Source organism: Canis lupus, chromosome 27, assembly GCF_048164855.1.
Source record: "Canis lupus baileyi chromosome 27, mCanLup2.hap1, whole genome shotgun sequence".
NCBI lineage: Eukaryota > Metazoa > Chordata > Mammalia > Carnivora > Canidae > Canis > Canis lupus.
In genome coordinates this window covers 7404044-7419721 of record NC_132864.1, presented here as the reverse complement: position 1 = coordinate 7419721, position 15678 = coordinate 7404044, and the positions used below count along the sequence as shown (strand labels likewise).

Sequence of the window (15678 nt, the reverse complement as noted above, 5' to 3'; positions counted from 1 at the left end):
TAGAAGTCAGTTTGGTGCCTAGTACACTAACAATAAAGTTTTACTTCAGTGTTGCATTACTTTAAAAAAAAAAAAAAAAAAAAAAAGGTTTTTTTGTTTTCCAGGGCCATCAACAGGTCTAAGTATTCCTTAATTTTCAAAGTTACTCTACTGTCTTGGCATGTTTGTACATTTTAAGCTTTGTATTTCAAGCAGGCAGTATGGTGCCCCTGCATCTGTGAATCACCCCCTCTTCCTTTTGTATGTTAGAGTCTCTTGATTCTTTTTATCATTATTAAGTACCTTTTTTATGAAAAAAGAAAATTTGAATTTATATGAATTGCAGTGGTTGTATTTCGTTCTGTGCCACTAACAGCATCTTTTCTGTAAATTAAGGTGTGTGTAAGGATGGAGCAGCTGTGTATAACCCACCTGTTCCAAACAGCTCTTGATTTAGGCGCCTCTACTTCATGAGCAGCGTCACATTACAGAAAGGCTGTTTAAGAGAAAAATTGCCATCATTCTATCATTTTAGGGAGATACAATAAAGTCGTACTTTCATACATACACGTTTGGCCCCACGCCCAAAGAGACTGAAATTCGAAGTTGCTACTTGATGTATTGTAAACTGATGTCTCTGGTGTCCTCTAGTCACACCTTGGCATTTGGTCACTGGAGCTGGACATTGGGGCTGCTGATCACAGGAAGCTGTTAGGCCCTACTGGATCCCTGGTTCTTAGGGGAGAGTAAGGGTGCATAAGCAGAAACAGGTGGGGCAGGGTTGAGTAATTGTTACTTAGCAGTAATATATAATCTGCCTGTATCTCATCAGATGAGAATACCCAGGTTTTCAGGTACAGTGAAACTTGCTTAGAATTCCTTCTGGCTTCGTGCAAGAATTAGGTTTGGTAGGAACCTTGAAAATTGTTCATCAGGAAACTACATACTTGGTGGAAACATTTGATGATTTAATGTTTACTTAATGTCATTTTTTTAACAGAAAAACTTAAGTAGATCTTGAAATGCTAGTTTTTTTGTACATTTTACTATGTCCTTGTAAGTAGATAATGACCTGCGTGATTGCAAGGTGATGTGCAGGTCCTGTCTAACAGCCAGCAGACAAGGCGTGTGTGGAATGAAGTGTTTATAAATGGAAATGGGAAAGAAACGTCTGATTATTTGTGGTAGGGAGGTGTAGTTTGTATGAATGGAGGAGTCCTGGCAGATATACTTAAGGACCTGACAACTTAATGGTGAAATTAGCCCACCATCTGGGGATTGAGCACCCGAGCTGTGCCTCCCCGCTGGCGATCCTGCAGAAACAGCTTGAGAGGGTCTTTGTGCAGGTTAAACATACATGCAGATCAAAGAGCTGGGGGCTGGGCACTGCTCACCATGGTCTAAGTGCCTGCTAGCAGGGCACATTGTAGGGAGACGCCCACTGCCAGGTCTCCTTTTTGGCGGCAGGTGGTAAAATCACTCACCTGGCATGTGCTAGAGTAGAAGAAAAGATGGGAAAGTGTTTGTAATGATGGGAAGGTGAAGAACCAGGTAATGCCACTTGCTGCTGTCCCTCCGTTGTTGCTCACTATGGGTGGCTGCCTTCATTCCTGCTCATTGTTCTGAAGTTTTATCTTTTCTTTTTATACAGAAAAAAATGAGGCTGAAAACCTAGAGGAAAACGAGGAGCCTTTCATTGCCCCTTTGGGGCTGAATGTGCCGCCTGACGTGGAGCTGGTATGTATGCTTCCTGTTCACGGTATTGCTGTCGTTATCACTGGGTTGGGGCTCTACTTGTGCAAGAGCCCAGTCGTAGCTATGACAGCTTTGCAAGTTCGTAATGCTTTCAGATGATTTGTGGGGACAAAACCACACCTCACCCACTATTTTCCTCTTATGGGAGGAATTCCAGCAGAATCGGTAGACCAGAGCATCGGTGACTCAAGGATATGGCTCTCGGAGATCATAGGGTTGAGTGCCCACGTTTAGCAGCATGGAGAAACTGAATCCAAGTTAGCAGTGAGGACACTGTTAGCCACATTTAGGCATACAAACAGTCTTGATCAAGGCAGCATGGCTTTCAGGGCAATTGCTTTGTCCTGGTTTTGCCAGGGTGGCTTTTGTGGGCACCTACATTAAGTGTCTTAACCTTAGGTTTCCTTGGTAGTCTTTCACCGGGACTTCCTGGTCCTTGTGATTAAGGTCCAGCAGCATGTCCAGGCCACCCAGCACTCTGTGAAAACCTGGATGCGACTCCTCTTGGCCTGAGTGCTCTGCCACTAGAGCCTAGCATAGCTGAGTGGTTCATGCTCCCCTTGCACCAGTACTTGAGCTGCGTGAGGTTGAGGCTGAGTTCTGGGGGGGGAGGGGGGGGGTGCTGTCTCCTACACTCCCCCACTGCACTAGCTGCTCTGTATCTCCAGTGTCATGTAATGCCCACAGTCCCCATATGATAGCTGCTAGGACCATCCTCCTTTCACAGGCCAGAAGAAGGGAAGACAGTGGCTCTGTGGGTGGCAGGCCAAATTTGGCTCACGCCCGTGGCTGGGCCATTAAGCCTTCAGAGTCCCCGTGCTTCATGGAATGTTTGCATGTTTCTTGGGGACAAGTAGAGTATTTGTGTTGCACATGCACACTCAGGCAGGGGGAGATGTTGGCCCTTGGTGTGGTTCACCTGTGGTGTCTTCCTAACTGAATTTCCAGGGCCACGGATTGGGCGGGGGGGGGGGGGGGGGGGGAGGCACTCGTGGAAAGAGCCTCCACCCTGTTTGCATTTATACCCTCACACCTCTCCTTCCTTCACTTTCTCTTTGTGCAAGTACACGTAAGAATGTCTGGGTATTGCTGGAAATTATTTACTGCTTATATATGCTTCCCCATTTCTAGCATTCAGTTAAATCTGAGGGTGGCATCTGAGCATTTGATATTCTAAGACTTGTGCTAATATACTTTCAGTGTGTTGTTCAGAGTTATATTCCTACTTGTTCTGGAATGCGCGCGCTATTTAGTCTACATGAGAGACCCATTAAAATCGGGTTGCTCGGGGCAGCCCCGGTGGCGGTGGCGCAGCGGTTTAGCACCGCCTACAGCCCAGGGCGTGATCCTGGAGACCCTGGATTGAGTCCCACGTCAGGCTCTCTGTATGATGCCTGCTTCTCCCTCTGCCTGTGTCTCTGCCTCTCTCTCTGTCTCTATAAATAAATAAAATCTTAAAAAAAAATCGGGTTGCTCCCTTATCTATATTTAATGTTAAAAGTTTTTATTTAAGGTTAACTATATAGAATCTTATCTATTTTTATGTGAAAATTATTTTTAAACTTTTATGCAGATAAAAACATGGAAGTATAATAGACTTTATTGCATTGTTTACTTTCTATTAAAATATTTAATGGCTGTGTATTCTCAGCCAGAGAATCACTAGAGTGTTTAATGGTCTGCCGGAGCTAAAAATAGTCACTAACCATTGGAGAGCAAAATAGTAATTTGCTTTCTTAATGTTAAAGAGTTTCTTGTGATATTATTACAGAGCGGCCTCTTGAGTAGGAAATTGTCTGATTATGTGGAAACTGTCTGAATGCCTGTTGGGGCGCTGGTGTGCAGGCTTCTTTCCTTTGTGCTGTTGTCAGAGCTTGGGGGCAGCAGTTCCTTGTCTATGATTGACAGAGCGATGTCTGTTATGGTGGGGGTATAGAACACAGGGGTGCTTGCCTCAGGACTTTCATGTTGGTGATTAGATGCTGAAATTGCTGGCTTGTAGGTAGAGGGGGGATTGCTGCCTCCATGCGCAGGGGTTGCCCTCACTCGGTAAAGAAAGCAGGCACCTTAGGGAATTCTTGATGTTTAAACTAGGCTTTTGGCTTAGAGCCTGGTGATTACAGGTCTGTGGGGTTTGTGTGAAGAGTACAGAGTAGTTAGAAATCATGGCACTCGGGGAGGATGTTGGCAGGTGCTAGAGATGGGGCACCGCTGGTGCCGTCCTCCTCGATAAGACCCCAGCAGCTCTCCTGACTCCATATCCCACTGGACCCTTCAAGTAACCTCACAGCTTTGTTTTAGCTTTTCACAGTAATTCTGTGTATGTTTTCTTGTTTCACAAGAAGTAAGGACCTGTCCTCCCTGTGTAGCCTGGCATCATTTGTCCCAGCATTGTATTTTCAGCCATCTGTTCTCTTCTCAGGCACCTGGATGCCCGTCTTGGTCACCTCCTGAGTTCTACATACACATTTCTGAGTGTCCCATTTCTGGGTGTCCTGTGCTCTGTGCCAGTTTGTGTTATGTTGTATTGGCATCCTCACACCTGGTGCATACCTGGAGTACCACTAGGAAGGTGGAGGAAGTGTCACTCGGCCCCCAAGCCACCGCAGGTGCACCCTGTCTGGTCAGCCATGGGACTGGAAGTGCTGCTGCCCCATAGACCCTATTAGAAGTTTTTCTGAGGGAAACATGCTCATTTGAACACACTTGATGAACCAAAGGAAAAGCAGGGAAAGATTCAGTGTGTGATTGCCATCGTGGCAACATTTCTGTCTCTTGGATTAGTAACACCACACAGGTTTGCTGAATGAGTGCTGTGTACCAGGCCCTGTGCACGGTGCTCTGCTTCTGTTCTCGCTTAGTCCTCATAGTACCTAAGGGAGCAGGTGCCCTCCTTGAGGTTTAGAGAGGGCAGAGTAGTTGCCCAGGGTAAGCACGTGAGGCCTGCAGCTCCAGCCCGGGCCTGGCTCCAGAGCTCTAAGCCACAGAGTTAGGCCTGACTGATTGTTAATCAGATTAGAGTGTTATTTTCATCATAATTAAGAGGTTCTGTTGCCAGGGTTTGGAGGTGGGAAGCAAAAAGAAATGTGACTTATTTCTGCATTCCTATGGAGTTCTTGCCTCCTCTTTGGGGACTCGGAAGGACATCACCTGTGTGATGAGCATGTCCTGCGTGTGCCATGCATGCTTGTTCTCTAGACGCCTTGCCTTTTAACATCTCTTTGCTTGCAGGATGCAGATCATATTTATGGAGTCAACGTGTATCACTGTATCCCATTGTAGCACCAGGATTTTGAATTTTGTTTTGGAACTCCCTTCCCACCCCTAAGATTTTAAAAATATTTTCCTGTTTCCTACTGTTGTTTATTGTTGTTGTTTTTTTTTTCTTTCTTTCTTTACTATTGAATTGTGACTTGATGTGATATTTATTTTGGGCTGTGTGTGAAGTGGGTATTTAATCTCTCCTCCCCTGATCATGGTGGAGGAGAGGGCCGGCCCACCTACTCCAGTTGTTCCTCGCTCATTCACCCTGCGCCACCCTGTCCTGCCCCCTCCCGCCTCTGGGGTCTGAGCTCCAGCATTTTCCAGAGCTCTGAAGAGACCTTAGATTGGAGTGGGCTTTCTCACCTCCTACACTATTCTCCCATTTCCCAGCATCTACACAGGTTTTAGAGCTGTGTCAGTGTAATTTGGGAGGACCAAGGAGGCATTAGTCTGCCTTGGGCTCAGTCACTTTCTTAAACCAAGGTTTCCCTGTGTAAGTAAGCCAAGCGTTGCCCCCTTATCATCAGTCTTTCTAACACGTGTATATATGTATATGTCCTTGAAGTGTCACTTTATAGTGGGGATAAGCGTGATAGTAAATAGAAAAAAATCTATGTAAAAGTCGTGTGATTTAAAAAAAAAAAAAAAAAAAAGTCGTGTGATTAAGAGCAAACACTCTTTCCACAGCAGGTGCTTGTATGTTATCCACTTGCTCTGGGAGCAGGTCCAGAAGTATACTCGTCACGTGTTCTGTTTCTCCATGGTAACCAATGCTTTGGAGCTGCTTTTTAGCATTGATGTTGTATCATAAATAGGCCTCCTTTTAGATTTTAAACCAGCAGGTTAGTTTGGTCAGCAGAGAATGCCTGTCATGGAGTGATTTTAGTTTCCTTTTAAGGTCACTATTCTGAATTCACTGTTAATGATTGATGTGTGCCTAAACACAGTTTCAAAGATTAATCTTGCTCTTAGCCTGAGCCATTGAAAATCTGCCTCAGGATCCATACTCCAGGCACAGTGGGCCTTTGATGTAGAATCTAGTTTATTTTGGGATCAGTAAATTTTTGGAGCGGGGAGAGGGGAATCAGTAAATAACTTTAATTGTATGTACTTATCGTATTTTAGTGTGAAGGACTTTATTCAGGAATTAAATTTGAGAATTAAGGTGTTTATATTTTATGAGGGATATGGTTCTGGAATTACAGAAAGCATTGTGAATATTTAACCACCCATTTTTAATGAATAATTTCCCACTTTATTTGCCTGTAATTTCCAAGTGTTAATCACTTCGTTATTACTAAAGGCATTTTTCGGAGCATGGCTTCCAGTGTCTGGTCTGACAGGCTCGATTTGTGGGTGGGAAGTGCCAAGCATGTCATGTAGTGGAAGTAAGCAGCAGCATGGACAGGAAACCAGCAGGGTCTGATTCCTGTGGTAACCTCACTTGGAGCCAGTGCTATGATTCACTCTGTTCCTGTGAGCAAGCCCCTCCCTGTTCTGGCCAGACCACACCCACCTGGTGTGGAGGTGAGTTAGGGGGAGGAGCAGGTGAGAGCAGGTGGCTTTCCTCAGATGTCCAAAAAGGCTATTTTCCAAGCTATGAAAACTAGTCCCAGCTAAGAAGGAAAGAGGAATGATGTGTAGACCATTGAGAAACTAGGTGAACATGTACCCCCTCCCTAGAAAAATGCAGATGTACCTAATTTGCATACAGCTTCTGAGGGTTCACAGCCTCCAGCCACATCACAGAACCTTGTTAAGGACTCGTGTTAACATGGAGGTACAGTGACTTGGTGTAAAAAAGATTGCCTCAAGTCGGTTCTGCTCAAAGCTGCAGTGCCCGGCCTTGGTCCGTGAATTTTCTTGCCATAAAATACTGCAGAATCCAAAAATAGACCCAAGTGTCTTGGAACCAGGGGCTATCCCAAGGTCTGTTCAAACTGGGCTATTCTAATTGAAATGTTTCTCTCTCTTTCTCTCTTTTTTAAAGATTCTCCTCACTTATTTGAGAAAGAGAAAGCCCAGGTAGGTGGTGAGCAGAGGGAGAGACACAAACATAACTCCCCAGTGTGGGGGGCCCAACGCAGGGCTCAATCCCAGGACCCCTGAGATCATGACCTGAGCCAAAAATCGAGAGTCCACTGCTTAACCAACTGAGCCATTCAGGCAGGCACCCCTTGAAATGACTATTTCATATAGTCAACAGTAAAATCAGAATATTTTTCTGTGTTTTAAGTCATGTGGCCAGTGGAAAAGAGGAAAAATTGATCACGTGAATGTGTGTGTTTTTTCATAGCCACCAACAGCCAAAATGCATGCTATCATTGAGCGCACAGCCAATTTCGTGTGCAAACAGGGAGCACAGTTTGAAATAATGCTGAAAGCCAAGCAGGCCCGAAACTCTCAGTTCGACTTTCTACGTTTTGATCACTACCTCAACCCCTACTACAAATTCATCCAGAAAGCCATGAAAGAAGGACGCTATACGGTGCTGGCAGAAAACAGAAACGAAGAAAAAAAGAGTATGTGAGACTGTGTGTCCTGTGTGGACGCAGGGCCTGTGCGGGATAGCCTCGGGGAGGGGATAGCCTGCACTGCAGGACTTCCAGAATGCTCATGCAGCCCCATCACTACATCATGCTAATTAACCCTGCTGGTGCACCCAGAGGATGGGTAAAAGCTCTTCCTGAGTGAGTCTGGAAAGTACACCAGATTCTTAATTAATATTTCCAGAGAGAGTGAAATGGAATTAAATATTGATGGTATCAGAACATAATCCTCTGGCTTAGAAATTTTTCCTCTCATTTTGGCTGTTTACCATTTCCTGGAGAAAAGAATAATCTCCTGCTCCGTGGGATGGGTGCAGTGGTCCATGCATGTGGATTTAGGGCCAGGGTTAAATACATGTGCACAAAAATGGAACAGTTAATTTCTCTCTACCTCTTTTATTCATTTCTACATTCAGGTTGTTTTTATTAAATATCTAAATTTGGAATTCTTACTACAAAGGCCAGTGAATGATTTTGAATAATGTGCAGGGACGACAGTTTGCAGTACCTGCTGTTGATTTTTTTTCTTTTGAGCTGAAACCTGATTTTTCAAATCATTTGTACAAATCTTGCTTACAGATCTCATTTTCTCCATATGTTCGTTTTTTAAACTATGTGTTCTCATTGTCTACCTTTCATCAGTCAGGACTTTTGCCCTTTTTCTAAACAGTTAAAACACAGTGGTTCCGGACTAGGGGTGCCAGAAGGGTGTGCTGGTCGGGTGGAGGGCACGCGCGTTTTTGTGGCCCCTGCTTTCTGCTGAGCGCCTTGGGCCACTGTGCCCGGGAGCTGTTTTCCAGAGGTGCCTTTGGGGCAGATAACCACCAAGTGGTAATCTGCAGCCCTGCCTTTGTCTGCTTCTCAGTATTTACATCATGTATTTGTGCCCTCTCTCTCCCCCACACCAGAATCTTGAAACACGCTTTTGCTTTCCAGAGTCGGGGGTCAGCTCTGATGATGATGATGATGAAGAAGATGGAAGTTACCTGCACCCGTCTCTTTTTGCTTCCAAGAAGTGTAATCGCCTGGAGGAGCTGATGAAGGTTTTGATTCTCTGTGTTTTTTATGCTGTAACAAAACTTCTGCTAATCTAGTTTTGGGAAATCTTTAAGCAGCCATTCTTTTGTATCTTATCACTGACATCTGTTGTGCATTTTCGTTGTTGACTTGGTGACTGACACTTTTATTGGTGACAGTTTAGTCCTGCCCAGCCTTCCTTCCTTTCCTGAGTGGTTACTAGGAAGATGGAAGCCATCTATCTATTCACTCACTTCCTCTGGGAGTGGAGTACAGCACAGTAGTGCAGGCCTTTTGTGTGTGTGTGCCAAGGGTTTCCTGGAGCATGTCCACCGTGCCCTGATATACCATGTTCTGTGGTTGAGTTGAGCCTTCTTGGCCACAAGCATTCTCTGTGACTCAGAGAACGGGAATGGTGTGATCATGATACTCTCTGTCTGCAGCCTTTGAAGGTGGTGGACCCAGATCACCCCCTGGCCATGCTGGTCCGTAAAGCCCAGGCTGACAGCCCCGCTCCTACCCCTGCCACAGCAGACGGCACTGCGCAACCCTCCCAGGTGGAGTACGCCACGGACTGTGAGTACCTCTCTGTGCGTCTCCTGGCCTGCAACCAGCTGTAGAGCTCAGCCAGCCGGGCAGCGTGATGGGTATACATGCAGTGCGGGTCTGCTAGAGGTGCTGGGGGGACTCGATCCCTCAGGTCTTTGTGTTTAGTCATCTTTGGCGTGTGGCCTCATCCTTTAGCTTGTTACCTAATGTTGACAAATGGCTGCTCTGTCTCCAACACCAGCTGTGCCTTCCAGGAAGGATAAAGAAGGGCAAAGGCAGAAAGCAGACTGTGCTCATGACTTTGCCCTTCTTCGAAGGACTCCCCCTTCCCCCCACCCAAGAAGCTATGCCTGGTGCCTCCCTATAACCCTCACAGAAAGGATGGTGTTGTGTGGTCCACCTGGCCTGCACTGGGGACTGGAATTGGCCATGTTGCAGCCCTAACCAGAGTCAAGTTCTGTTAAGAAGCACAAGGAGAGCAGACTTTGGTTGGCTTGGGGTGCTGTCATGGTTGCTTTCCCGCAAAGGCCACAGCTCAAGCTAGCATGTGACATGCACCGTGGAATCACAACTGATTACACTCTTGCCTTTTCTGGTTGATTGCTAGCCTTTTGTATTTTTAATCACTGAAAGATTATGGACAGAAGGTAAATCTTGAGGTTCTAGTCAAGTAATCATTTGAAAGTATTTGATCTCAGTCTCGTTGTCCAGTCTTTTTTAAATTACTTAGAAGTTAAACACTGAGCAGGAGAACAGCCTCTAGGATGCCTGCAGGGATTTGTCTGTTGTCCTTCACCTGCAGACCCGATCAGATGATCCACCCATAAAGTCGTCACTGTCAGAAGGCAGAAAATCAGCCCGAAATTAATTCTTTTAGGACGTAGGCTGCTCATTATGGGAGTGTCTGTCAGAAATGGTGCCATGACTCCCCCACCTCTCTCCCAGTGCAGCATGCAGCAGCACATGACTCTGATGTGCTGAAGTCACATTTGCAGACTTTAAAAGTCAGCTACTTTAGTGAACTTAATGTGCATATCCTGAAAAAGCCTCTTAACAGACTTGGGGTTTGAAGTGCTCAGACAGGGAGTGCTGTGTGGATGCTCAGCTGCACAGGTGAATTGGGAGTCGTGAGGGAGCAGTGGAAGTTTGCTGAGTGGGATGTCCCTGAGCGTCCTTGTTTTCCTGTTTTAGACCTGTCGTTGAATTTTTGCATGTTTAGCACCTTGTCCGTGTGCATCCAATAGATCCGTGAAGCTATTACTGTCTTGCACGGGAGAGGAGAGGAAATTCAGGGGCAGGGTGACCATTACCCAATCATTCGCTCCGTTTATCATGGGTGCACATACCTTTAAACTCCAGGGCAGCAGCAATGAGGCGTGTCCCAGCCCCCACAGCACTGGGTGGGAGGGAGGTACGTACCTGCTCTGTGACTCAGGCTCTCTGCGGTGTCCAGAGCCCCATTTACACCAGTCCCTCCATGGACAGACATCAGGTGCACCAGGTTTGACTTCTACCTGGACCCCTGCCCACCTGCCCCCAGAAGTGCTCCGTCAGGGGGTGCCAGTTAGTGACAACTTCTCCTCCACATGCTGTTGTTTTGACAGCTCTCTGGTACCCCACATAGTGCAAGAGTGATAGGCAAGTGTGCTTGGTGTCACAGCCTCACAGCTGAACTGTCTAACCCAACAGAGACCAAAGAATCCGTGCTGACAGAACCCATGGCTGCATACTCATGGATTGCTACTGTGCCAGAGGCAGGGACCAGATTGCAGATTTTGCAGAGAAGCAAAACATGTAAAATGTTTAGGTGAAATATCTCAATTTACAAGTGTCAGCAATGAATTATTTGTATTTTGTAAAAATATAAGGCAGTCAAAGAAAGCACATGACAAAGTCAGTGCTGCTTGTAGGCATCCCCCTGCATCCAGCCTCTGCTGTGCATGTGGAAGGGGGCATGGGCGTGAGGGCAGTGAGGTAGAGGGGTGTCACATAGTTTTTCTGTGGAGACTGCTCAGCAGTGCTCAGTGCTGCCTAGAGGCTAGGGAAGGGGGCTGTGAGGTGTCCAGATTTCACATAGATACCTCGTTACCAGAAGTGAGCGCTGTTTCACGGACGTGGGGAAGACAGAGGCTGGACTGCAGTGGGGCAAGAAGGAAACAGGGTATGGAAATGGACGCCTGAGCGCAGACCCTCTGAAGCTTGGCTGTGCAGGGGAAGAGGGGCCATGCCTAATGAGGAGTGAATGTCCCCCTGAGAGCACCAGCCCTGGGGTCACTGCAGCAGCCACGTGTCCAGGGCTCATGGAGTGGGAGGCCTGGATGGTTAGACACATACTGATCCGGTTTCTAGGAAGAACCCCGAGCTTGAACTTTGAATCCAGATCAGAATAGTGCCTGGCCCAACAAGCGCATGAGAAAATGCTCTGCATCACTGACCATCAGGGAAATACAAATCAAAACCACAATGAGATACCACCTCACACCAGTGAGAATGGGGAAAATTAACAAGGCAGGGAACCACAAATGTTGGAGAGGATGCGGAGAAAAGGGAACCCTCTTACACTGTTGGTGGGAATGTGAACTGGTGCAGCCACTCTGGAAAACTGTGTGGAGGTTCCTCAAAGAGTTAAAAATAGACCTGCCCTACAACCCAGCAATTGCACTGCTGGGGATTTACCCCAAAGATACAGATGCAGTGAACTGCTGGGACACCTGCACCCTGATGTTTATAGCAACAGTGTCCACAATAGCCAAACTGTGGAAGGAGCCTCGGTGTCCATCGAAAGATGAATGGATAAAGAAGATGTGGTCTGTATATACAGTGGAATATTACTCAGCCATCAGAAACAACAAATATCCACCATTTGCTTCGACGTGGGTGGAACTGGAGGGTATTATGCTGAGTGAAATAAGTCAATCAGAGAAGGACAAACATTATATGGTCTCATTCATTTGGGGAATATAAAAATTAGTGAAAGGGGGGCAGCCTGGGTGGCTCAGCGGTTTAGCGCCGCCTTCGGTCCAGGGCCTGATCCTGGAGACCCGGGATTGAGTCCCACATCGGGCTCCCTGCATGGAGCCTGCTTCTCCCTCTGCCTGTGTCTCTGCCTCTCTCTCTGTGTCTCTTATGAATAAATAAATAAAATCTTTAAAAAAAAAATAGTGAAAGGGAATAAAGGGAAAAGAGAGAAAAAGTGAAAGTATCAATGAGGGTGACAAAACATGAGAGACACCTAACTCTGGGAAATGAACAAGGGGTAGTGGAAGGGGAGGTGGGTGGGGGGTTGGGGCGACTGGGTGATGGGCACTGAGGGGGGCACTTGGCGGAATGAGCACTGGGTGTTATGCTAAATGTTGGCAAATTGTACTCCAATTAAAAAAAAAAAAAAAAAAAGAATAGTGCCTGGCACAAATAGAGCAGAGCCCCTGTCTTCGCGTTTTCAGAGACGTTTGATTTCATCTGTGGGTACATTCTGTGGTTACCTAAGAAAAAGCAGCAAGGATGTGAAAAGTTTGAAAAGAAGGCACAGTAAAGGGAAATAAGCGGTAACAGGTAGTAAGTGAAATCTTAGAAGACATCCCAGGGCCTGACTAGTTTAGTTGGTGGTTTAAGCAAAATCCCTGGTAAGAACAGATCTGAAACATCTCGTAACTTAAACACAATGTGTGCTGTTGACTAGTCGCATAACGTGTCTTTACCCATCCTGTGCATCGTGCAAAGCTGCCTCTCTGCTCTGGGTGCTGTGCAGTCAGTAGAGTGCTGACGCTCCAGAGCAGACGTTGGGTTGCAGTCTGTGACTTCATGACTCTCACACCCACTTCCCCTCCTTGTTCCACACAGTCTTGTAAGCCGTTGACCTTTTGTCCATTTGCATAAAATTTAATTAAATATGTGATTACAGAAGTTTAATTGGAAAAAAACATTTCAGAGAAGAGATCTGCTGTAAGAGCAAACAGGCCCATCCTGCTGAAGAGGAGCCTCACTGCTGGCGCCCAGCAGGAAAACCAGGAGCATCTTTGGAGGGAATGTGAATGAGAGCCCTGAGGCAAAGGCACGTTTGGAAGTGGGTAGGAAAGGAAACATGGCAAAGTAGCAAGGAATGGAGACTCCAGGAAAGAGCCATGGATCTCAGGCCCTGGTAGAGCCTCGCCTTTTACCCTGCAGGACTGTGGCTTCCAGGCAGCGGTGCTGGATGGGGCAGCACTCAGCAAAGGAAGGAGACTTTAACTGGTGAAGAACTATCTCCTTTAAGCTCACAGACAACATTATATTCTGTTAATAGAAAAAAAATTTTTATCAAGCAGAAGAAATGCCTAACACACCAACAGCTTTTATAGTCAAATGGTGGTGTGGGGGAACCCCAGCAGAAACACAAGCTCTACACTGTGAATAATTCAGAAAGGTACAAATGGCCATGCAGTTTTTTTCAAAGGTTTCCCTTCACTGCTCACCCGAATGGCTTTTTATTTGCTGGCCTTACAGCCTGATTCCTGGAGAGTGCAGGCCAGTGTCGCAGCACACGTGTGAGGGTACACAAGACTGTGTCACAGTCGAGAGGCCCACCCTGGCTGGCACCAAGAACACTTGAGAATATTATTTTTAAATTTTTATTTTTTTAATTTTTTAAAAATATCTTAAATTTATTTATTCACGAGAGACACGGAGAGATAGGCAGAGGGAGGAGCAGGCTCCCTCGGGGAGCCCGACGCAGGACTTAATCCCAGGACACCAGGATCATGGCCTGAGCCAAAGGCAGGCACTCAACCACTGAGCCACCCATGTGCCCCACACTTGAGGATTTTAAATCTTGGGATAAAATCAAGGTTTCTGGATTGTTGAAAATGTTATTCATGTTTAGTTTTAATTCCTTGATAATTACAGAGGTTAAAGGAAAGCACAGGTGGAACCTACCGTGCTATGTGGTTTTCAGCTGTGTCACAGGCAGAGAGGGAGAAGGCTGAGAGGCATGCCCTTCCTGCTGGTGGGAGCGTGTGTGGCTGTCAGAACTCAGTATGCACGTGCCTATGGCCCAGGATTTCCTACTGTAATCTGCAAACACGTATGGAAGGAGCTACAGGAATACTCATCACAAGGGAGATTTCTAGTGCTGGTGGGAGACTGAGATCCCCTTGTGCCCTTAGGAGAGAGGACGGAGGGGACAGTGGGGACAGCTGTCCGTCCGCACAAGGCGGGACCAGTTGCAGAGGGGCAGGTGTCAGTGGAGACCTTCATGTTGGGTTCGGATGTGGAGGGATATGTCTCCGCCTGGTCACGTGAGAGAGCCTGCAGGAATGGGACTCTGTGGCAGGGGGGCCACTCCATCACCTGCCTGTCTGCGCCGCTTGGACCACGTATGTGGGTGACTAACTCTTTCCAGAAAAAGTGCAATCGATGCGATGCTTCTGATACTGCTCAAGTATTCTGAAGCGGCTCTTGGAGGGTTGTGATGTGAACACATGGTTTCAAGACCATCTGTTAGCTACCCCCATCCCAGCTCTTCCCCAAGAGAGCCTGGCACCCACTGGGGTCACCAAGCTTTTCCAGCTCTTTTTATTAGTGAGTGGTTAAGAATTACCTCAGGATGCACATGGCCATTCTTTGTGATTCTTTCTGATGAGAGATTTTCCTGGATAGGCAGCCTCAGAAGAAAAGCATGTGTTTAGTTTGAAAGAATTTTTTCTAAAATCTCCTTAAATGTAGATGTGTAAAACTAACAGTTTCTTCCTTTTATTAGCTTGACGGTGATTTTTTGTTGCTTGGTTGTCTCCTGCTGTTTGGCTCTAAATCTTTGCCGAAGAGGGTCATAAATGCAGTTAATTATGCAGGAAACCATAATACTGAAATACTGCCCACTGGTAGAGCATGCAGTTTTTTAAAAATAAAACGCCAACCCAGTTTTTAAAAATGTTTTATTCTATAAATAGCTGAAGTGAAATCAAATTGTGTTGTGTGGCTAGACTGGATATTTTCTGGCTTCTGCTCTGGTGTTTTTTAAAATGTGATTTTTGCTGCTGTTGTCATGGCATTCCTTTTTTTCTGCAAAATCATGACCTTCAAGTGCTTTGCTTACCTTCTAAACCGTTTTTTAAAAATGTCTTTATTGTAAGTGAAGTAGAAGGAAGAAAGTAAAATATTACCCAAGATTGCACCACCTAGAAACAGACATTTTTAGCACTGGGTGAGCATCCCTGACTCAGTGGGAATCACTGACATGATTGAGGAGGCAGTGGAGAGCAGGAAACTCCAGGCCAGGGGTAAGAGGTAGTGTTTATGCAGAATAGGGAGTAGAAGGTTGGGTGTACAGATGGAAATATTTGTGTAAAGCAGAAGTCAGCTTTTTAAATTTTACTTGAATTCAGCAGAAGAACCTATAATCAAAAATCAAAGAAAGGTAATTGCTGATCTTCAGATAAAAGTTTCTTCCATACTTCAGGAATTCAGTTCTATAGATTAGAATGTTAAAGATGTTGAGATGATTATTTTTTAAAGCTCTGTTTTTATCCTAGACACCATTAACTGAAACTGGAGGAAATTAAAAAACTCATAAGATGCCGCCAGTAACTCC

At 46.0% G+C, this 15678-nt stretch overlaps 1 protein-coding gene across 3 annotated transcripts in view; it reads left to right on the top strand.

Annotated features, from left to right (window-relative positions):
• SFSWAP (splicing factor SWAP) overlaps positions 1-15678 on the top strand; it is a 69835-nt gene that overhangs the window by 6262 nt on the left and 47895 nt on the right. For all 3 annotated transcript variants that reach the window (XM_072802097.1, XM_072802098.1, XM_072802099.1), the window contains exons 4-7: positions 1631-1716; positions 7295-7520; positions 8484-8590; positions 9008-9140. In XM_072802097.1, coding sequence (XP_072658198.1) covers positions 1631-1716; positions 7295-7520; positions 8484-8590; positions 9008-9140 — 552 coding nt within the window. The remainder of the gene's footprint in view (positions 1-1630; positions 1717-7294; positions 7521-8483; positions 8591-9007; positions 9141-15678) is intronic.